The 21,136-nt window shown below is 34.5% G+C and overlaps 1 protein-coding gene across 1 annotated transcript in view; it reads left to right on the plus strand.

Moving 5' to 3' along the window:
* LOC150079408 (bifunctional 3'-5' exonuclease/ATP-dependent helicase WRN-like) overlaps nucleotides 1–21,136 on the plus strand; it is a 307,463-nt gene that overhangs the window by 190,538 nt on the left and 95,789 nt on the right. The window contains exons 16-17 of the mRNA XM_090384034.1: nucleotides 4,449–4,560; nucleotides 11,972–12,025. Of these exons, the coding sequence (XP_090240160.1) occupies nucleotides 4,449–4,560; nucleotides 11,972–12,025 (166 nt within the window). The remainder of the gene's footprint in view (nucleotides 1–4,448; nucleotides 4,561–11,971; nucleotides 12,026–21,136) is intronic.

The raw sequence follows: 21,136 nt of genomic DNA on the forward strand, positions 1-21,136 counted from the left end.
GGAACAGAAGTTAAGCTCACAGGTCTATAATTACTTGTTTCAGCCTTTGATCCTCCTTTGTGAATTGGGGTCACATTTGCACATTTCCAGTCCATGGGTACCTCCCCTGAGTCCAAGGAAGCTCTCATAACTATGGCTAAGGGTTTGCTTACTTCCTTTGCTGCCTCCTTTAATATAACTGGATAGATCCCATCCACCCCGGGTGCCTTTCTTGTGTTTATCTTCAACAGTTTCTCCTCCACTTTACTCCCAGTTATTTCAAGATTCTGTAGCTTACTGCTAGAGTTGAATACACCTCTGGCATTCCCCTTGCTGAATAACTCCTCATGTGTGAATGTCGATGCAAAATATTCATTTAGTTTGTTAGCTACCTGAGCAGGATCATCAACAGTTGACCCATCAATATCAAGTGGACCAATCTGATTCATCCCCTTCCTTCTAGAGTTTACATAAGTAAAGAACTCATTGCTGTTTTTCTTTGCATCCCCTGCCAAGGATTTCTCGTAATCTGCCTTCGCCTGCCTAACCTCCTTTGTAAATTGGTTGCATATCAACTTGTATCTATCATAGGCTTCTGTGTCATGTGTTAATTTGTAAGTATCCCATGCATTTTTCTTCTCTGCCATATGCCTCATTAGTTCATCTGACATCCATTTTGGCCTAAACCTTGAACAATATTTCTTAGTTGGTATGTAAAGCCTAGTAGCTTCCAAGATAAGTTCTTTGAATGCTTCCCATTTTGAATTTGCTGTTGGTAACATCATCAGTTGGTCCCACTGTATAGAATTTAAATACTGTCTCAGTCCATCGTAGTCGCCTTTACGGAAGCAATAACCCTTCCCTTTACCCCTAATGGTAGTTACCTCTTTGAGTAAATCCCACTTCAGCACACTGTGATCACTGCCACCTAGTGGTTCATTTATCTGCAGATTCTTAATGCATGAAGAATCACTGCTGATAATCAAATCAAGAGTATTACTCCCTCTAGTTGCCTCCCGAACATGCTGATGTAGAAAACAATCATCCAATAAATCCACAAAAGCCCTGCTAGTGTGTGAGTAACCAGCCCCCAAATTCCAGTCAATATCTGGGAAATTAAAATCTCCCATTATAAGACTCTCAGATTTACTGGCCCACTCTATTTCCCTGTACAGTTCCTTATTATACTCATCAGAGTCGTTAGGCCTATAGCACACTCCTACTCTCAATTTTGATCTCCCAATGCTTATGTCACACCAAACTGACTCAACACTGCACTGTCCAGCGATGTCGACTGGCTTCACTTCCTTGGTTTTTATGTGTTTCTTAACTAATAGCATAACCCCTCCCCCCTTCCTATCCTGTCTATCCTTTCTGTAGACGTTGTACTCCCCAAATTGCAGTTCTGCATCCCTTATATCTGTGTGACACCACATCTCTGATATCCCAACAATATCTGCCTTTGATGTTTTGAGCAATACCTCAAATTCATCAAATTTATTTACTAAACTCCTAGCATTGGTGTACACGCAAGTATACCTGCACCTGTTTCTATTCTTAGCTACCCTAACACAACCCATGTGTTTACTTGTACCGCAATGGCTCCCAGCAGTCTCTGAAATACCATGCATCTTGTTTTTCAGGCTTCTGCTCATTCTAATAGAAGCAGTGCAAGAATCTCTTTCACCTCTGCCAGTGGCTACTGTCAATCTATTGGTCTTTGTCTCCCCCCAAGCTAGCAGTTTTCCGACCCACCTAACGCTGCCTCGATAGCATCAGCAAATATTCTTGCACCCTTTCTATTTAAGTGTATCCCATCCCTGTAGAAGCAATCTCTCCTGTCAACAAGTACAGTCCAGGCTGAAAAAAATTCTACCCCTTGAGCCTTGCACAATCTTTCCAGGGCCGAATTGATCGACAAGGCTCTCATCATATACTCCCTCCTATCGTGTCTGGGCAGAATTGCAGACACTTTCAAATTCAACCCTAATTCACGGCTTTTGTTCAACAGTGACCTGTACTTGTTAAGTAATTCTGCCAGTCTCCTACTCTTAATATTATTAGTGCCAACGTGTACAACTATATCACCTTTTGTGCCCTTAAAAGATGATATTCGCTCTACAACGTCATCAACCTTTGCCCCTGGCAGACATACCCTGGTCCTGTTCCACCTATCTTTTTTACAAAGCATATTCCCTTTGTACAAAACATTTTCTGAGACTCACAATGAATTATTTTGGAGTTCGATACAATATACTGATATAATTGTAGTGCATTAGCAAAGGATAATAAAGTACTATCAGCACATTAGTTGTATGCTTTTCCATAGCCTGAAGCTTTGTGCTCTGAATTTATATGGAATTTTGGCAGAAATTACATGCCAGGTCCAGAAGAAATTTTTTCCGGTAACTCTGCAACTGATGAGGTCAAATGTGCTCCAGAACAGGGTCATCTTTTATCCTGACAACACTGATATACTTGTCATGTATAGTGATATTGTTTTCCCTAGACAACAGGTTTGAATTCTTACCTCATGCTTCATACTCTCATAATTTAGCTCTAAGTGGTTTCTAATTCGGTGGAGAACTGGAAAATCATTTCCATGGATGTAGATTTACAGCAATATCTGTGTTGACTTCAGCAGTCTACAGTGGGCAGAACATTGGAGGAAATGTGTGGTGGTAGCCATTGCTGGTGCATTGAAAAGCAGCAACAATAGTTGGATTTTCACAGATATTACTATTACCACCAGTAATGTAATAAAAAAATCGAAAAGAACTTTTTGAATGTACTTCATTTTATGGAACTGCTACGTCTATATTTTAGTATTTATAGTGTTCAAGCTTTTTAATGTTTGGAACATCCCCTTTCTGGGCAACATGTTCAAATAGTTCAAGGTTAATAAAAATTTCTTTTAAGAAGATAAAGATTAAATTGCAGTGAATTTATTTTTATTCTCAATACTGAAACTGGAAAAGTTCTCTATTTGATATTATTGGCAGGGGTTTCCCTGTACTCATTCCACGTCTGCAATGCTTTGTAGTGCACAATGTTAGTTATTCTTTATATATGTCAGATCACAATTTGGTAATGGTTTGTTCTCCAATGCATGGAGAACAAACCATTTGTGGCTATTCTTAACCCTCTGTTGTTTACTGTTATAACAGTGCCAAATAGAATGACCTGTAATTTCTTTTCCTTTGTTGAACTGTTGTTTTAAATTTCCTGATCTTAATATGTGATCAGACTGTCAGTAAAATTATTTTTATAAGAATGAAATACTTTATTTCCATTTAATCTTGAGCTTTTATCTTTTATTTAAGCCTGATTTTCCAAAAAAAAAAAAAAAAGTACCAAGACTGTTCAGAATAAGCATTGTTGGCTGTGCCAAAATTTCCATTTTCATATTTTACTTATAACAAGAACTGTTCTAATTAATTAATCCAAATTCAATTTTGAAAAGTTGGCAAAAGAAGAGTAGGCAGCTTGCCTTTAGTCAAAATGGTAATTGAGCTTTCTGGTCTCTTACCAGTACCATTGGCCATCCAAATCTCCTGTCATACCAATCAATGATTTTGTTCATTATATGACAGAAAGAGATTAGAAGAATCCTAACCAATCTATATACAAAGAAGTCCCTGAAGTCTCCAGGTCCTGATGATATTTTTATTCTTAAAACCTCTATTCAAGAGTTAACGCATTTTGTGTTACATTTTTTACTCTCTTTTTCCACTGATGTTTCTCCTTCTGCATTAGATCCTAAGAAGAGCGACGGAACCCTCCTTTCTATTATCCTGTTGTATACACCAGAATCCCTTTCAAAATAATAGAGATTATCAACTGCGAACTCTACTATTCTGATTAACAGATTAACCTTCTGATTTCATCTGATTAATGATACCAACATGAATTTCATCAGTGCCAATCCATTGGTGATATTTTATGTCATATATTGCTGATCTGTAGAAGTTGGCAGAAACTCAAGCAGTAAATCTCAACATTAGTCCTACTGTCAGTGGATTGTATATTTTAAAATTAAATTAAAACACATACTTATTTAGTTTTGTTTATTATATGAAATGTTCTATGGAAATATAAGATATGATTTTTATGAGAATAAAAAAAAATATCTGTTTTAATATTTAATGTTGCTGTTCTATTCCAATTTGCAGAAAGTTCATATTTACTAATTGTAATTTATTTTTCATGTAAATATGCAGAATCTTAAAATTAGAGAATGTAACAATTTCAGATACTTAACTGCAGTACACTGAGGTTTGTGAAATAAGCAAACAGTATCTTTGAATGTTTCCAGTCTGGTCTCCATTTGAACCAAGTTGAAATGATAACAATTCTGATTCTTAAATTAAGCTATTTGATTTGTAATTTTAGAATGGTAACTACTGAGTTAATGTAGCTTTTTATTTAGTTTAGATTATCTATTTATTTGCTAAATTTTATATTTTTAGACTTCAGAAGACTGATAGCAAGCAGAATAAAAGGTGCAATTTACAGATGAATAGATATGACAGCAAAATAGATTATGGAAATGAAGCTAAGATGCTTTTCGAAATCATTGAGGTTAGTTTATAAGAAAAAACACTATTGTAATCAAATGAGATAGACATCTCTACATACTTGCAGGTAACTTGTCTCAAGGTGAATTATCTTTGTGAAGAAGGTTTTTCTCATTTGTAATTGTTATTTGGATAATTAGAAGCCTTTTAGGTTATAAATTCTCTAAACATTGTTATAAGAAAACAGGAAAAGCTAAAAAGACAGAAGTATGAATTTTTCTTATTTTTCCTTAATCAAAAGCTTCAAATGGTATCGAATTCATTAATGCCTTTTTGGTGGGTGCTTGGCATTGATGAATTTAGTATCATTAAATATGTATGATATGGGAATTTGTTATTTTTGTTATACTCATAATGGTACAATATGGCCTAAGTCACAGATGTGCTAAAACACACAAAAACAATGTGCCTACAAATCTGTAGATTTGTAGGCACATTTAGATTTACACATGAGATTTTACTCTAACCGCAATCAGTGTTTCTTCAGAGGTTACCACCACAGCAGTTGTAATTTCACCTTTCAGTTCAACTCTTCAGTTTTTCATTGTGAAATGAAAAGTTGAAGAGTTCTTTGGAGAATCCCCACAGGAAACGGTTATAGGGGTTTTCAAATTCAGCAGGTACAGTGATCAAGATGGTCCCATATGATTCAGATCTAGGCAAGGAATTTAATTTGTGATATTAATCAAAATTAAATTCATTAATTTTTATTTACAAAGTTACATAAATGAATAATTGCTTTTTTTGTGGAGTTAGATAATTCGGCTTCCTACTTGTCTCATGGGAGTAAACTTATTAAGAATATTATAAGCAGTTTACCAATAAGAAGGTAATATATCATGGTGGATAAGTGAATTTGTGCTATTCTGTTGTTTCTTGATTTATGTGTTTAAATTCATATGTGAACAGTTACATTTGTTACAGTGTGAAAAGAATGCATGCAGATATTCCACCAAAGTATTAATATTTTCATCTGTGGTGTTTTCGATATTTCCACATGCCTACAGATTTCTCCTGCATTCCTACTTCTCCCTCATCCAAGTACTTTTTGTAGACTCAGCTCCTCTCTAAATGCAAAAATTCCAGATGACCAGCAAAGAGAATTATTTTCTGATGCGTGCTAAACAGAAATTGGCCTTTTTAAATTCTTTAGAATGCAAAATTAGTTTAATGATTGATGAAATTCGTCAGAAACCTTATTGATTACTGGTTGATTTTCTTTGAATGATGTTTGCAAAAATGGTAATTTTCAACAAATAATTTTAAATTTGCTAATTAATACCATTATCAATATTTTGCTGAACAATTATTGTAAAAAGAAAAATGATGTATCGAAAGCAACACATAAACATAAACTTCAAACATCGAAAATGAGCTCAAGCTTTGTTTTTAAGGTGGCACTGATTAAAGTAAAATAATTTCTGTTCAACTATAGTAATCAAATTATTAAATTTAATGAATAAATGTCTATATTAGTTGGATTACAAATTACATGTAAAACATTCAAAAATGTAATAAAATTGTTAACTATAAAATGTGTTGCCTTCATTTTTTCAGAACGTTATGATTAAAAAAAATTATCACACTTAAGTATCAAAACTAATTTTTTATTTATTATTATTATTTTATTTATTTTTTTTTGTATTGTATTGTATTGTCCCTTGCATCATAAATTAGCTTTCCATGTAGCTTTATGTACTTCTTATAGCCTAATTATGATGACATCAACACACTGATCAAGCTTTGTTTTTAAGGTGTCACTGATTAAACTTGCTTGGACTTAACAATGTAATCATCATGATAAATTTGAATGCAAAGTCAACACTATGGCATAATCAATGGACAACTAAAAATGGTAGGAAGGTAGAAGATTTTATAATTGCAAACATCTGGTCTTATTAAATGAACTAGAAAATTCCATGACATTCATCATAGTTAATGATGAGTGAAACATGACCGGACAATAATAACACTTCAATGCACCAACAAATTTGAAAGTGGGAAGGCCATGAGGAATGGACCATCAGGCAATAACGTTAACCTTGGCTGACAATAGCACCTCCACAAAAAATCAAATAAGCTGATTTGCAGTTAAGGCAATTAAATGGGAAAATATGATGAAACAGTCAAACAAGAATTCTTATGTGAAAAAAAATTATCCAATTACAGTCAAACTTGGTTATCATTTGAGGGGTTGCCAATATTCTTGACATTGAGTGTCATACGTTCATTGTAACTGAGGTTGACATTTAATAGAAATTAATTAAATCTCAACCTCATTTATTAATTTCTAATAGAAATGAATAGGAATTTAATTACCAGAAATAAAATGCATACATACTACACATGTTTATGACTCCAAGTATGCAAACTACTGTTTTACTTTTGTAGATAATGCATACTGTATATAAAATGCGTATTTTGTACAGTGTGTATTTCTTTTGAACAATCACCATTCAGTTCACCAAAAGAAGTAAAATTTTTGATCACGTCCCCATAATTCATGATCCCAATGAAGCAGATGAGATTAAAACAAAGCTAATGTCATCCAAGCTGTTTTATTTGTGCTCTATAAATCAGTGTAACTTTTTAATATTTTTGAAAAATCATCGATTTTTAAATTTCCTATGACAAACATTTTTTTTTTTTTTTCTTTCCCCATTCAAATTAGTATAAATGATGTGTTGACAGTTCACCACCTATACACTACACTTTTTATCCTTGAATTTTAATGTTTTGTCAGGAGTTAATTTAAAAAGGAGTCCTGTCTAATCTACATTAAAAATGTCTATCTATATATCCTTCATGCACTATGAGCCACCAAATTTAATCACTCTAGAATGGTTGTATTGTTCACATCTTTTGCTTCACCTGTAACTTTTTCCAGAACACATTGTGATGCAACTTAAATTGATCTATAAACCACTGGAACACAGTTCTGAATTCCAAATAAAATTGGACCACTTGCCATGATATTTTCAATCCTTTACATTTCATTTTGCTATGATTCTTTTCACGTCTTGATAAATGTTTTGCTTTGAATTCCAAAATGTATGCACTGTTGAGTTAATTTAATTGATGAACTGCAATACATTTCTTCTGCCTGTTTCTTATTTCTCTAATAAATCCATTTTATTCTTAATACTTAATTTTTTTGCTTACTGTCCATTGTTAAGGTACTGTACCTTAACAATGGACAGTAAGATGTGGTTTTTGCACCCTGGTGCAAAAAGCACATCTTAATCTTTGCTATGGAATGAAATAAAACTGATTGGAATTCACAATGAGAACAATGTTCTTGACAAGTGGGTAGCTAACTTCACATGTGCGTATGCTTTGTGTATACTTGTAACACTGCATTTTCCCCCTCTGCCTATGTAGTGAATCGAAGTCTTCCCTGCTTATTTCTGGAAAGATTATGCAGCACTCTAATCATGTGTGAGAACATTTTTAAATATAATTGAATTTCTAATCTGATTCATTGAACAGAATTCCAAGGTGTTTAAAGTTTATGAGTTGCTCATTTTGACTTTTTTGGATTGCACTGTATGCCAGTGCAGAGGATTTTGACATTTTCTGGGCATGTGAGGTAATTTTCTTTCCTTTATTTAACTTTCCTCTTCAAACTGTTGGAATAAACAAAGTATCATGTTTCTTGCAGGTGTCCAAACCAAAATTCTTTTCTGCATAGCAGTTACACTCTTAGTTCTGGGGGGGGGGGGGAACCCTTCAGCTTCCTGTTCAAAGACCACTATGCTTGCTGATTGAGCTTGTGGGATTCACGAGCACAAAGTGCTGTGACTTAATGCTGCTCTCACATGAATTTTCCAGAAACTACTGAAACTGCTACCAACTTTCAACAAAATTTGGTTTAATTTCAATTGATGGTGCAAATATGCTAACATTTTGTCACCAGTCTGTACATGATAACATTAAATTTTTGAATTATGTTAATTAAATAAACAATGCTACAATGTTACTGTTAAAAAAAAAAAAAAGAGAGAGAGAGAGAGCTTTTGGTAAGGAACTTAATTTCATTTTGCCAAAGAGCTCAGGCTACCTTCTGTTCCTTAGCATGTAGCACATTATCTTTGTCTGCTGGTTCTTCTTGACCAGGCGGTTTCCTTTCAAATTTCAAGGACCTTTTAAGGTTGAGATTCTTGAATTGCTTTGCTCTGGAGGACTTTTTCTGTGGTATGTTTTTTTTTTTTTTTTTGTTGGTGCTGTTTAAAATTTAGTCTTTGAACAGGTGCAAGTATTCATGTTAGAACTAACACCTTTTTCATTGCTGGTATTATTGCACCATCAACAGAAAAGGTGTGTCTAAATTCTAAAGCATGTAATGCTGGGTTGGACTTCTTTTCTCTTCCAACCTGAATATCTTTTTTTGCACTCCTCTGTTGTCTTGTTCAAATGATGATACAATTCTTCAATGCCATATTTAGCTGCACTAGCAAGATAGTTTATAATTTGGACCTCCAGATTTGTAACCATTGCTATTCTGTCTACTTTTTACCTAAATACTGGAATACAGGATATGGTAATCATCTTGTTCTTTTGTTTGTAAAGACAGTATTTGGCTTCCTCTTTTTGGTTAGGATAGTTGATAGTTTTGAGTTCCTGTCATAGACTTGGTTCTTAGAGTAATTTAGTGCTCTAAAAACTTCTGTGAATGGGCATGAGATAATTTGCAGTTTAAGATGATACCAGTATCTAAAGGTTTCCTATATATTTATTTATTGGTAATATTGTTGAAATCTTTCCTGGACAATTAATGAGCTGAAAGAATTTTTGAAAAATTTTGTTGTGGTTCTATACAGTGAGGATATTGTCAATATATCTGCACCAGAATTTAGGAGGCATGATGGTCTTTTCAAAGATCTGTCTCAAATTTCTGTGAAAATCTCTGCTAGTAATGAATATAAGGGATTTCCCATTTTGAGTCCAGATTTTTGATTATAAAAAAGAATTCTTTGAAAGAAAAATGACTTATACAGAAAGATCTAGAAGAGCCAATATATCAGGGACAAGGAGAAGTCTGGGTATAACTTAAGCGGGTCTCTCTGTCAGTTATTTCCTTCTGGCAAGATTCTGCATCTGAAAGAGATATACAGGTGAACACAGACCTGATCTTGAAAGAAAACCTATTGCCATGTGATATATTGTATTCAGTTTCTCAGTTAAGCGACTGTACTTTTGGCAGTTCTGAAAATTTTTGGCACTATTTTTGTCGAAATTTTTACAATCCAATTTGAAAAATTTTCCTGTGTGATACCTAATACTGATGATGGATGCAATTAGATTTGTGGATCTTAATGTTTTTAAGCTGTTGGGCTTCAGTGGATGTTTTATTTTGGTCCAGAAGGAGCTTGTTTTTGATTTTTTGTTCTTTTTTGTTGGTTGGCACTTAGTCAGGTTAGCTGAGTGGTCAGGAGCAGGAGTGCAGTAGCACACTCTTTGAGTAGACCAGGGTTCAAGTCTCCTGACTGCTAAATACAGTCGATCTGCCAACCTACACGACCAGCCTGGCAGATTATGATCCATTTCCCTCAACATGAATCGTTGAGGAGGCTTCCATCCTGCTATAGATTGATAATGGCTGTAGTTTACCTTTTTAACTTTTTTTTGGGATTCAGCGAATGTTTTATTTTGGTCCAGAAGGAGCTTATTTTTGATCTTTTGTTCTTTTTTGCTGGCTGAGTCTTAGTCAGGTTTCTTCCCACCCGACCAGTTTCCTCCAGAAGTTGTTTAATTTTTTTCTTGACTTTATACCTACAGTCACTTTTTTTTCTTTTAAAATGACAGTGGCATGATCTTTCTTAAGGTTTCCAATGGCTTAAAGGCTGCTATGCCTGTTAAAAACCTTAGCATAATCTTTATTTTTTAATGTGAATCTGATCGGTCAGCAGATGATGTCACGTAAGTGACATCATCTGCTGCTTCCAACAGAAGCACAAGATCCAAGCCAATAGCCTAATTATGTATTTGATTGTAGCTATTTGTTGAACAGTATGACATCACAGTCATACTTCCTGCAATTACTACTGCAGGAGTATGATTGCAACAATATAAGTATTTATCATATGACTGCCACAATACAAATATTTGTTAACAATTTCTTTTTTTTTTTTTTTGTCTCGAATTTTTGTTACTTTCCATTGTTATTTCATAATCAATATATACAAATCGAAATACCTAAAAGAAAAGTGAAGGATGTTTCACATAAAACTGTCTACTGCACATGCTCAACACTCGTGCCATTTTTTTAGTATACGATGGCCATATTATTTATGAATGCTCATGTTTCAAGATTCTGGATTTTAAGGATATTGTGTAAATGGGCTAGAAAGTAAAGTAGAGGTAGATGTCTGGATACGGGCTTTGAAGTTTGAGCCTTTTCTTAAGGTATTATTTCTGATTGGGTTAAGATGTTGCAACTCAGGTTTACTAATGACAGTGGGAATTCTTGGAATGGAGAATTGATTAGTTATGCTGGTTGGTTGATCTAATTGATTGAATAGGTTACTATTCTCTATACTGAGCCATGTATTGGTGTTTTGATTATTAATATCTAGATTGTTGCTTCTGCTGATGGATACCTAGTTAGATTACTTTTTGGAATTTGGAATAATTATCTTTCTGTGTGCTTAATACCATTGATTTTGCCTTGAAGAAGCCCTCCCGAAAGTTTGAGGTTTGTTGGAGATGGTCGGCTGGTGAGAGTTGTATCTAAGGAATGAATAACTTGTTTGAAGTATATTTGATTCCACCAAATATTTATAATGACTCAACTAAGAAGCATGGATTCAGTGCCTCTTAATTTGTAGTTGAATATGTTGATGACTTATTAGGTTTTTGATCTTTAGGTCTCAGCAGGATAATTCTTGCTTATGGTAAGCAAATTAAAAAAATTTAGTCTAAGAGCATGTTTGTTTTTAAAGCTTTCAAAACCTCTAATTAGATGGACCATATTCTGTCTGTATCTCTGCATGAAATGTTGTGTGAAAAGCATGAGTGGAATATTCAAGATCACTGGATCAAAATTGCAAAGTAATTCACACACAACTCCATGCAAATTTTCAGCTTTAATTGTGATATTTATTGGTTACTAATAAATTACACTTTACTGTTACACTTAATATTCAGAGAGTGGCTGAAACATGCTCTCTACTCAACTGCTCTGATAATCTTTCTCTAACAATCACAGCATTTCAAACTCAACTTTGGAATTTTAATCTTGACATGGTCATTGAACCATATTTTCAGCAAAAAGGGTTTAGTCATTTTGATTACTTTCCTTAAATAGTATATTACCAAATAATAAGGTGATGTATATATAAATTCCTATCAGATAGGTATTCTACCGATTTCTTAGTTTCGAACTGTTAATTCTGTTTTCTCCTTTCACCCAATAGGCTACAAGAGAATGTTATGGAATCACTATACCAATACTTATTCTTCGTGGCTCAGTAAGCACTTCTATGTTTAAATAAATTTAAATTTTAAAAGAATATCAAAGATTTAAAATAAAATGAAGCTTAATTTTTGAATTGAAACTTTGTCATCATATACCTAAATTTTAAGAGGCTCATTACTGCATTTATGTAGTTATGAGCATCTTTTATTGCTTTTAAGAAATAGTATATCTAATCTTAATTTATTTGTGTTCTTTTTGCTTTCCTCTGATGTAATAATCTTTTTAAATACCCATAGTTGCAGTTTTTAATTACTTGTATAAATTAAATAAAAAGGTTGTTGAAGTATTGAATAAGACAATTAACAATTTTTAGTATGCACACTGAATTATGGAAAAAAATATATAAAAATTATAATGTGAGAGACAACCAGTTAACTGTTACCATGTATGAAAAATGTGAGAATTACTTAGTCAAAGAGCAAATGTATAATAGAATACATTCCCCAACAAATCTTGGAGATTTGAACAAGGCTATATAAATTTTATATAAAATTAAAAAGGATTGATTAAATAAAAGAAAGAATGAAGGAATGAGTTGCTATTTGGCATTTTTAGGATTTTTTTATTATTATTGTGATTAATGTAGGATGCTACATCAACTTTTTCCTTCATTTTACCTATATTAATCATAAGGATTTTTCTCTCTGATAACAGTAGTTAGAAATACTGATGGTAAAATATCAGATATTGGACATAACATTAGGGGGTGTAGAAAGAGATTGATATAAATAGATTTACAATTACCATGATTGCACGTTATACATCCATGTGGTATACTTAAAAATCTGATGAAGTTCTACATGTTTAATAGCATGGCAGTGAAAGAATAGCATGGCAGTCCAGACCTCTGGACTTTACCAGTCCAGAGGTCTGGGCAGTTCAAATTATGTTAAAGTGTTAAGTTGACTCTCAACTATGAATTCCTACCCCATGTTGAGTTTTAAAATTAAAATATTAGGCAGCTGAATTGTGACTTAGCATCCTCCCCAGCTAAACTTGTCTGGGACGGGGGGGGGGGGAGAAATTACTATAGCAGGTATGTGCTAAGTTATGAATATAATTGAAAGGCACATGATGATGCTAGGGAAGGTTTAGTTATCATTAAAATATAGAATTTGCATTTTGCAGCCTCTGATTTTACTGATGAGCCTATTAAATCTTTAAGATGGAAATGAATTAACATTTTGTGACTTTAAACAGCTTGGTGAGTTGGTATGCCTGTCACAGTTCGCTATAATTTTATTGCTTAAGTATTGAGAAATGTCCTTATCTACATTCATCCAGAATCACTAATGAGTGCACACACACACTTTGCACATGGAAACAGAAATTTATTAACTATAGGTTATGAGAGAGCTAAATAAGTTTAATATAGTAATAAAATATTAAAAAATACAATTTACGAAGTACCAAGTTTAGCTGGTGGGCCTGGTACATGAACTTTCTCAGCTGGAAACACACACACACACACACACACACACACACACACACACACACACACACACACACACACACACACACACACACACACCTTGTTATTGTTCATAATAACACTCTTACCAATATGGAATCAGACCAGTTGGTGCCTGATAATCCATCACTTAGGCCATATCATTCAAGAGAGAGAGCATCACTTTGGGTAGTACTTAATGCTTGAGTAGCTGTTGAGAGTCCTCATTTATTATTCTGCAGGCCATCTACACTTCTCACAGACTTACTGTCACTCAGGGAGTGTGCTGCCAATTTGTTAACAAAAGACTTGCTGAAGAAGAGTATGAAATAAGGGTCATTCCTGGTTAAATTAGTCTGTTAAATTTTATCAAATTAATTTTTTAAAAAGGGGCTCATGTGAGCCTCTGCCCTCCTCCATCACTGAAACCCCTTCAACACACCCCTCATATCATCCATTAATACACCAAATTTCAGCTTAAGATTGCTGCACTCTCTACACCTAGTTTAGAAATGGAAGGTTTACCTCTGTGATATCTTGATGTCTGGATACACCTAGCATCCAGAAATTCCCACAGCTGTGACGTACCACCAAGCCATTGTCAGTTGCCCTCTGTTAGTCATATGCATTCTTCTTAGTGATCTTATTTCTATCCATAATTTAAATATGTGATTTTGTGTGTATTTTATACCTGAGTATATATAAGTACAAGCAAGTGTTTTTTTACTACTAAATATTTTTAGTTTTAAAAAAAACGTACATATATATATATCTGATATCATCACACCTACATACATATATCTGATGCTGTGGACGATTAGTTCAAGGCATCAGATATATGTATGTAGGTGTGATGAAAGGAAGCAGTGTGCATAAAAAAAACATTATACAACATTATGAATATTGTGAATCCCTTTACATTAGTTTTCCTACTCAATGCACTTCAAATAAATAGCACTTCCTCAGAAGAGAAGTATACTGCTATTTATTCTCAGTTGGAGCCATTTCCCAGATGGCACTATTTTGAAGATTGTTATCACCTCATTGGTAGCTGGGTAGTAGGCATCTTGGGTGTAGAAGCTGACAGTCCGGTTGCGAATTAATTTAATCAATATGGTGTGATAAGTTAAAATTGTGAACAGTTTTAGAGTAAATGTTTCATACTGTGGAAAAAACATAACTGTTGTATAGTTAGTGCATGGCATCAAATTGCATTATAGCTATAATGAAAGAAAATGCACAGTTTTGCAATATGATATGTATAATGATGCTGTTTTATGCAAACTTAGTTGGCATAAGCCTTGCACTAACTGAATGATAGCGTACCTCTGTATGTAAGGTACAGCTATCATTCAGTTACAGGTATGTAACTAGAGGCTAATTTTTTTAAAAACAAATAATTTCTGAACCATCTATTGGACACACTGGTGTAAACTATAAACCAATAACAGAAACTAGTAAATTTAAATATCTGTTAGAATTCTAGCATTCTCCCAGTATAATAGTATTCATTTTCAGTCTGCATAATTGGTCATTTTTGAATTGAAACATTATAGCCAATAAAAGGGAAAAAAAAAAAAAAATTGCATCTCTTTTTTTGCAAAAAATGTGCTGCAAGTGAGGTCTCATTTTAATTTTCCTTGGAATTTTTGTTTCTCTTTGATTTCTCGCGCTTTGATACCCTGAAAGTTGGCCATAAGTTAATCTAAAGATATTTTTTTCTTATTTATTTATTTATTTTTTTGGGTGCACATGTGTCAACTACTGTATGGAATCCATTTTTAAATTTGGCTAAGTGGACCCTTTTATATTTAACAATTATTGATATTTGTGCTTTGGTTCAAATTAATAGTGCAGTTATTATTGCACTTATATTATAAAGTAGATGTAATTGTTTCTTACTTGTACTTAAATATTAGATTTTTTTTTTTTTTGTTTTACTCAAAAAAAAAAAAAAAAAAAAAAAAAGTTGAAGTAGGAGGGACACCCTAAGTTTACCACCTTTGTGTTCATTGCATCAGAACTATATAAACACTATATAAACACTGCTATATATAAAAGAACTATATAAACACTGCTTAATATTCTTTTATGTAATTCCATATATATGAGATTTACTGGTTACCAGTAATTTACACTTTTTTGTCAGAGAAATGGGAAATATACTATGTACAAAGAATAGGTGCAATAGCACCAGGGTATGTCTGCTATCGGCAAAAGTTCCCTATCGACTCCCTCTAATCCGAACCCCGCTAATCCGAACATCCGCCTAATCCGAACACGTTTCGGTCGGCGGAGAGGAAATTTTTTAGTTCGCAAAATATACGTTTTTTGTATTTTCCAGTTAAATTTAAATGGCATTAATGGTACAAAAACATTTAGAATTCCACAAAACAATTGTATTTTATTGTAGTACTGTACTAATACAAAATTAATAAATCAGTGTTTGACATGGCCTATTAAAATTACAGATCTATACTTACACACCAAAACAGGAACAAAAGTCATTTTTCAGAAGTAACAAACTCTGTTAGTTTCTTTTGACGTAACGATGAAAATCGGCTAGATGATGCTATGTTTCGCCACCGCTTCATAAACATGTAGTCTGCCGGTGTAGCGCTGGGATGTTGTTCTAAGTAGCGTAAAGCGAGGTCAAGGGCCGCTGTCGCGTCTGTGTGCGACACAAGTTGTTCCGCAGAAACACTGGGCTCGTCATCACTCCCGTCATCATTCTGCTTGGAATCTTCTTGGGTGACAGCTGCCACGATGTCCTCATCCGACAGGTTTTCATGACCTATTCCATCCGCTGCAATCCACTCGTTAGCGTCAGATTCTATTGCTTCCTCGCACCCGGTAATTTCCTGTACGAGCTGAATTAATTGTTCTATGTCATTGTTTTCGTCAGAGCTATCGACAAAGCTGAGAGGGGGCCATAATTTCTTCCATGATCTTTGTATGGACTGCTCGGTTACACCCTCCCATGACTCAGCAACCCAATATACAACATCTTTTAAGTTCACTTGTTTCATTTTCTCATGTAAAGAAAGTGAATTGGTGTTATCTTCTATCAAGGACCTAAGATAATTCTTTCTGTATGCAAGCTTGATAGACTGTAACACCCCCTGGTCCATGGGCTGTAATAACGGTGTTACATTAGGCGGTAAAAAAGCTGCCTTTATATCCCCTGATGTCAACTCGGAAACGTCTGGGTGGGACGGCGCATTGTCTATGAGGAGAATGGCACGAGGTGGCAAATCATTTTCATTGCTGAAACGTTTCACTGCTGGGACAAATTGATTATGAAACCACTCAATGAAAAGCTGTCTGTTCATCCAAGCTTTTTTGTTTGGCATTTATAATGAACTGGAAGATTGTTAATGTTCATATTTTTAAAAGCTCTCGGCTTCGCTGATTTACCGATCATCATCAAAGGTAGCTTGTGATTTCCTGAAGCATTACAACAAGCTATCAACGTCACTCGCTCCTTATTCATTTTAAAACCTGGGGCACGCATTTCTTGTTGAGATGCTAGACTTTTTGTGGGCAAAGCCTTAAAATTTAAACATGTCTCATCAGCGTTATCTGCTGAGGTGAATAATGTGATACCAAATCAACGAACTCACCCAAATATTTCTCTGCTGCAGCATGATCAGCTGATAATTGCTCCCCGGTGATCGTTAGCTGGCGAATCCCATGGCGCTTCTTCCAGCGATCAAACCAACCGGTACTCGCACTAAATGATTCATCACCTTTCATTAGTTTGTTGAGACGAATGGCCTTTTCTCTAACAAGAGGTTCACTTAGGGGTGTTCTCTTTCCTGAGTGAACCACGTGAATAAGGCTTCATCAAGCTTGTCAAACGTTGAGGGCCTTACTGTTTGTCGATTTTCAACTGATTTTTCTGAAGTAGAGGTACAAAACTGCTCGATCTTTGCACGGTTTTTTTTCCAGTCAGTTACTGTGGCCTTGCCCACTCCAAACTCTATTGCTAATTTCGTTGCACTTTCCCCCTTGTCCAGCCTTTTCAAAACTTCCAGCTTATCTTTCAACGTACACGTTGTGTGTTTCCGTTTCATGGCCATTGTGGCAGCAGACTGAACTAAACTAAACTATAAAATGTAATGTAGAGCGAAGATATAAATATTCACGTTTAATGCACAATGTCGAGTTAGTTAGTTAGTTATTTGGTTTTTAGGAGCATTAGCAACTAAGGCCATATTGCTCTGGGATATGCGGTGGTCATTCCTGACCTTTCTGCATCCTCTGTATTTGGTGGTGACGGGCTCGAACCCCGGTCTAATCAAGAAGCATGTGCTACGCACTGCTGCTCCTTCCCACCTGGCTACGGAGGCGCCTCCACACAATGTCGAGTGCAACTAGTCATAGCGTGGAGGGGGGGTTTGCTTCCGGTGTGTTACGCTCGCGTACAAACGCTAGTAGGCTTACTATACATTCATTCCTTAATAAACCAGACCTGTTTTACTGCTTGCTTCTGCATTATTGCAGTTATTCGGCTAATCCAAAATTCTGCTAATCCGAACAGGGCTCGGTCCCAATTAGTTCGGACTAGCGGGAGTCTAGTGTATGTAGAACAGTTGTCTTTTAAGTGCACAAAAGGTGATAATAAGAATACACAATCTGGTTTACTTAACAGGTACAGAGTAATGTTGAGAAAAAGCCATGAGTTAGGATTAAATTTGAAAGCATCTGGAGTTTTACCAGCACATGGTGAGTCTTCTAATGGTGGTTCTTTAATTTTTGAGAGTACAACCATTACTGTATTTAGCAATTGCATTGAACTAGAACCACGGTCAACTCAAACTGTGTGCCCCTGAACTTCATTCTTCACTACTTAGAATATATAAGAAATAAAATCTGCTGAAATTTGTCACATAGTGCTGCGTCAGTATGGCAAAACATTCATGAGTGAGTAGCAAGTCAGTAAGTGGGAAAATACGTACGATATTGAACATCTTGAGGATTTTTCTCAACAGGGCAAGCACATTGTATCATGACACCAGAAGGCATAGCATTACTAAAGAGGTTGCCACTATTTACAAGATTAGTGTTTGTTCAGTGCTTATATTGTTCAGCAAAGAGTTACACTTTTGAAAAGTATATGCCCAGTCCTTGGCATTTAACACCAGTTTAACACGATGACTTAATGTGTCATCTGTGCTTCTTGGGTGGTATGACTGCAAAGGAGATGCCTTCTTAGAACTCATGATGACCGGGGATGAATCCTGGGTGCATGATTTAGATACCAGAAAGCAAACATGCAAGTTCAGAGAGGCACCATACAGGCTCACCTCAATCAAAGAAGGTCTGTTTCCAAGCCTCGGCCAGCAAAGTGTTACTGTATTCTGGGATCATAAAGGAGTGATTCTGGAAATTTATCTGGAGAGAAGAGAAGCAAGTTAGTTGATTTATGTATTCATTACATTTCAGGCATGTTAGATTTTTATTTCTTAAATTGAGTTTTTTATTTTTCTGTGATTAATGGAAATGAATGGATGAAAAGTAAATAACTAATTATATACTTAGTAACTAATTTATTAATTAACTAATCAAGTGAAAACAGTTACTTTTACATATTTTAATTGATTAGTTTTGTAATACTTTTATAACATGGCAACAGCAGAATAACCAGTGTTTCAGCTGTAATATACAGTATATGGATAGCCTATGTCATTTATGGAAAAATGACATAATTGCCAGATTTCTATTGGTCCATTTTTAACAAAATTTGAGAAGGCTTGACAAATGGTTCTTTAGAACCAGTATAAAATTCATCAGTGAAAATCTATCCATTGGGAGTTGAGCTGTTACATGCAGATGAACAGAAAAAAAAATTAATACTGACTTTCTATTGCTTCAATTTTAATGAACTTTGAAATAGCTCAACAATATTTCTAAGACCGCAAATATAAAATTTCACAAAATCCACTCACTCCTTATTACATGCAGATGGATGAACATGAAGACAATAAGCACTTTATGCATATTGCTAATGTACTTAAGGGGATCATAAAGGAACAATTCTGGAACTTTATCTGGAGAGAGCAATGAGTGGACAAATAGTGGTGTGTTTGTGAACCAGTTAAATCAAGAAATTCAAAAGAACAGTGACTTGCTGTTTTTGCAGTATGATAACTACCTCACATTGCCCATTGTACAGTAAATCAGATACAAGATGTGGAGTTTGGGGTATCACTCCATCCTCCAAATTCACTAGTTGCTCCTTGTGATTATCACAACTTGTTGGATGAAGAGGTCGTGACATTGGTACTCCAATGGCTTCAGTGCCGGTCACCATTTCGCTTGAGTAGTCCTGGCATTAGCGCAGCATTGGAAGAAGTGTTTCAAACATAATGTGGGAGTACATTGAAGATTGACATGCATAGTTTCCTTGTTCTCTGTAAAATACAACTTTTATTTAACTTTTTTGGCTTTGAATGATCTTTGTATGAACATGTGTCTGTGTATAGATTGGAAAGCAGTAAAAGTATAACATGTATACTTAGAAGTAATTCTGTGTAGTCTCAAATACCATTTTAATTCTATTAAATTATTTGGCAGTAGCTTATCACTGCAGTATTCAACTCTGAATCCATAATTAAAAAAGTGAACTCATAAAGGTGAAAGGTGAAAAAAAATTAAAATTAACTATTTAAAACATGCCTAAGAAAGAAAAGTGCACAACTTTTTTCCAGATTGTTGTCTATAAAAATCTGGAATTGTGTATTAAAAATCCAAGAGCCTTGACATAAGACTTTTGACATTATCATCAGTTGGTTTTATGGTAAGAGAAGGTGACAGACTTTATAGTGATCTCAATTCCCAGGATGCATTACTCTATCGCATGTTGAAAATTTAACATGAGTTAAGTGCCATATTGGCTAAAGGTTTGCCAGTAATTGGCCAGATGTGTTTTGTCGAAACCATTCAGTGGCTAAAGTTTCATTTTGAATTAATATATAATTAGAGTTTAATTTGACTAAAGTTATTGCCAAGTCTATTAAAGGGGTGCTGGCTAAGTTTAGTTATGCAATGGTTTGACTGTAAACTATTATTATGATGTATGCTCTGGTATTAGCTGTTTTGGATGATCCGAATTTAATGGTTGTGCATGTGTTGCAGTTTTGTTGGCATTTGATAAGATATATTATTTATGTTCTGAATATTGTATTTGTATGTTTCTTTGTATCTGTTAAGGAGTGCTCCTAATCTTGTATGAGGAAATAACATAATGTCAGTACCTGAAAAGATGTTTCGGAGTTCTCTAGCGAACTGACTGTGATATGGAAGTGTGCTTTGGTGTATTGTTTATTACTGCTGTTCATTTTATTAGTAGTAGGAGGATTATTTATTCTATTTTTTGCTTCTGATATAGTATCTCGTATTAACCATTTGGGTGTTTTCTTTTAGTGAAGGTTTTGATTAGATATCATAATTCTGCTTCTACATCTTCCTTTGCGTAACTGTATTTTATTACATTGTAAATCTGGTTGTATAAAACTGATTTTTTTGTATTGTCAGGATGGTATGAATAAAAATGTAAAATCTTCCTGTGTGTGTGTTTTCTTTCTATATATTTAATAGTAAAAAGCAGAGCTATTGATGCTCCATATATTCTACATTGAGTTCAATATT

The sequence above is a fragment of the Mastigoproctus giganteus genome, chromosome 10 (assembly GCF_048544385.1).
Source record: "Mastigoproctus giganteus isolate SK-2022 chromosome 10, ASM4854438v1, whole genome shotgun sequence".
Classification (NCBI taxonomy): Eukaryota; Metazoa; Arthropoda; class Arachnida; order Uropygi; family Thelyphonidae; genus Mastigoproctus; species Mastigoproctus giganteus.